This window comes from Fulmarus glacialis, unplaced genomic scaffold, assembly GCF_000690835.1.
Source record: "Fulmarus glacialis isolate BGI_N327 unplaced genomic scaffold, ASM69083v1 scaffold28662, whole genome shotgun sequence".
NCBI lineage: Eukaryota > Metazoa > Chordata > Aves > Procellariiformes > Procellariidae > Fulmarus > Fulmarus glacialis.
Genome location: NW_009197664.1, coordinates 15281 through 15969, shown reverse-complemented (window position 1 = coordinate 15969; position 689 = coordinate 15281). Strand labels below are relative to the sequence as shown.

The following is a 689-nucleotide window of genomic DNA, read 5'->3' as shown; positions in this document are numbered from 1 at the left end:
GCAGGAATGATTTTGTATAGCTTATTTTGAGAAAGCATAGCAAATATACCTGAACTGGTGGGAAATCTAAAGTAAACCTGAAAGTATAACTTCTAACTACATTATATCTTCTTTATAGATTTTGTATGTTCCCGACCCAGACTACATTTCTAGTGTGGACAGCTCCCCCTCTCTAAGTCCTATAAGTCCCCTATCACCTACATCTTCCGAAGCAGAGCTTGACAAGGCTGCAGTAAATGTAGGTATACCTGTTGTCCTTGAAAGTAATTTTCCCTTACAAGATAAATGTTACAGCTGCTATGCTTTCTTCTTAAACTATTGTTTTGTTTTGGGGAGAAAGTACTTTACAACACTTAAAGTTGAAAAGTAAAATAGTACCTTTTAAAAAGTAAATACAAGCTTTTAATCTTTGTAAATGACAGTTTTCTATGTGAAAACTGATTTTAAGGCAAGTTATTTGTAGCAAAATACTATCGTTGCACACTGAAATCTTAAATACTAGTTTCTGTTGCATTTCTGTATTTGTTACCTTTCAGAACTAGTTAAACATTTGTCTCTAATCTTATTAATAGTTTTTGTAGCAATGATACGTTGGCAAGAATACTCAAGTAGCTAAAAGGTTGTCCTGGTTTCGGCTGGGATAGAGTTCATTTTCTTTGTAGTAGCTGCTATAGTGCTGTGTTTTGGAT

The 689-nt window shown here is 34.0% G+C and overlaps 1 protein-coding gene across 1 annotated transcript in view; it reads left to right on the top strand.

Moving 5' to 3' along the window:
• The window catches only part of LOC104072996 (oxidation resistance protein 1-like), a gene marked incomplete at its 3' end in the record, with an annotated part of 32076 nt that overhangs the window by 17320 nt on the left and 14067 nt on the right, over positions 1-689 (top strand). The window contains exon 4 of the mRNA XM_009572633.1: positions 119-238. Within this exon, the coding sequence (XP_009570928.1) occupies positions 119-238 (120 nt within the window). The remainder of the gene's footprint in view (positions 1-118; positions 239-689) is intronic.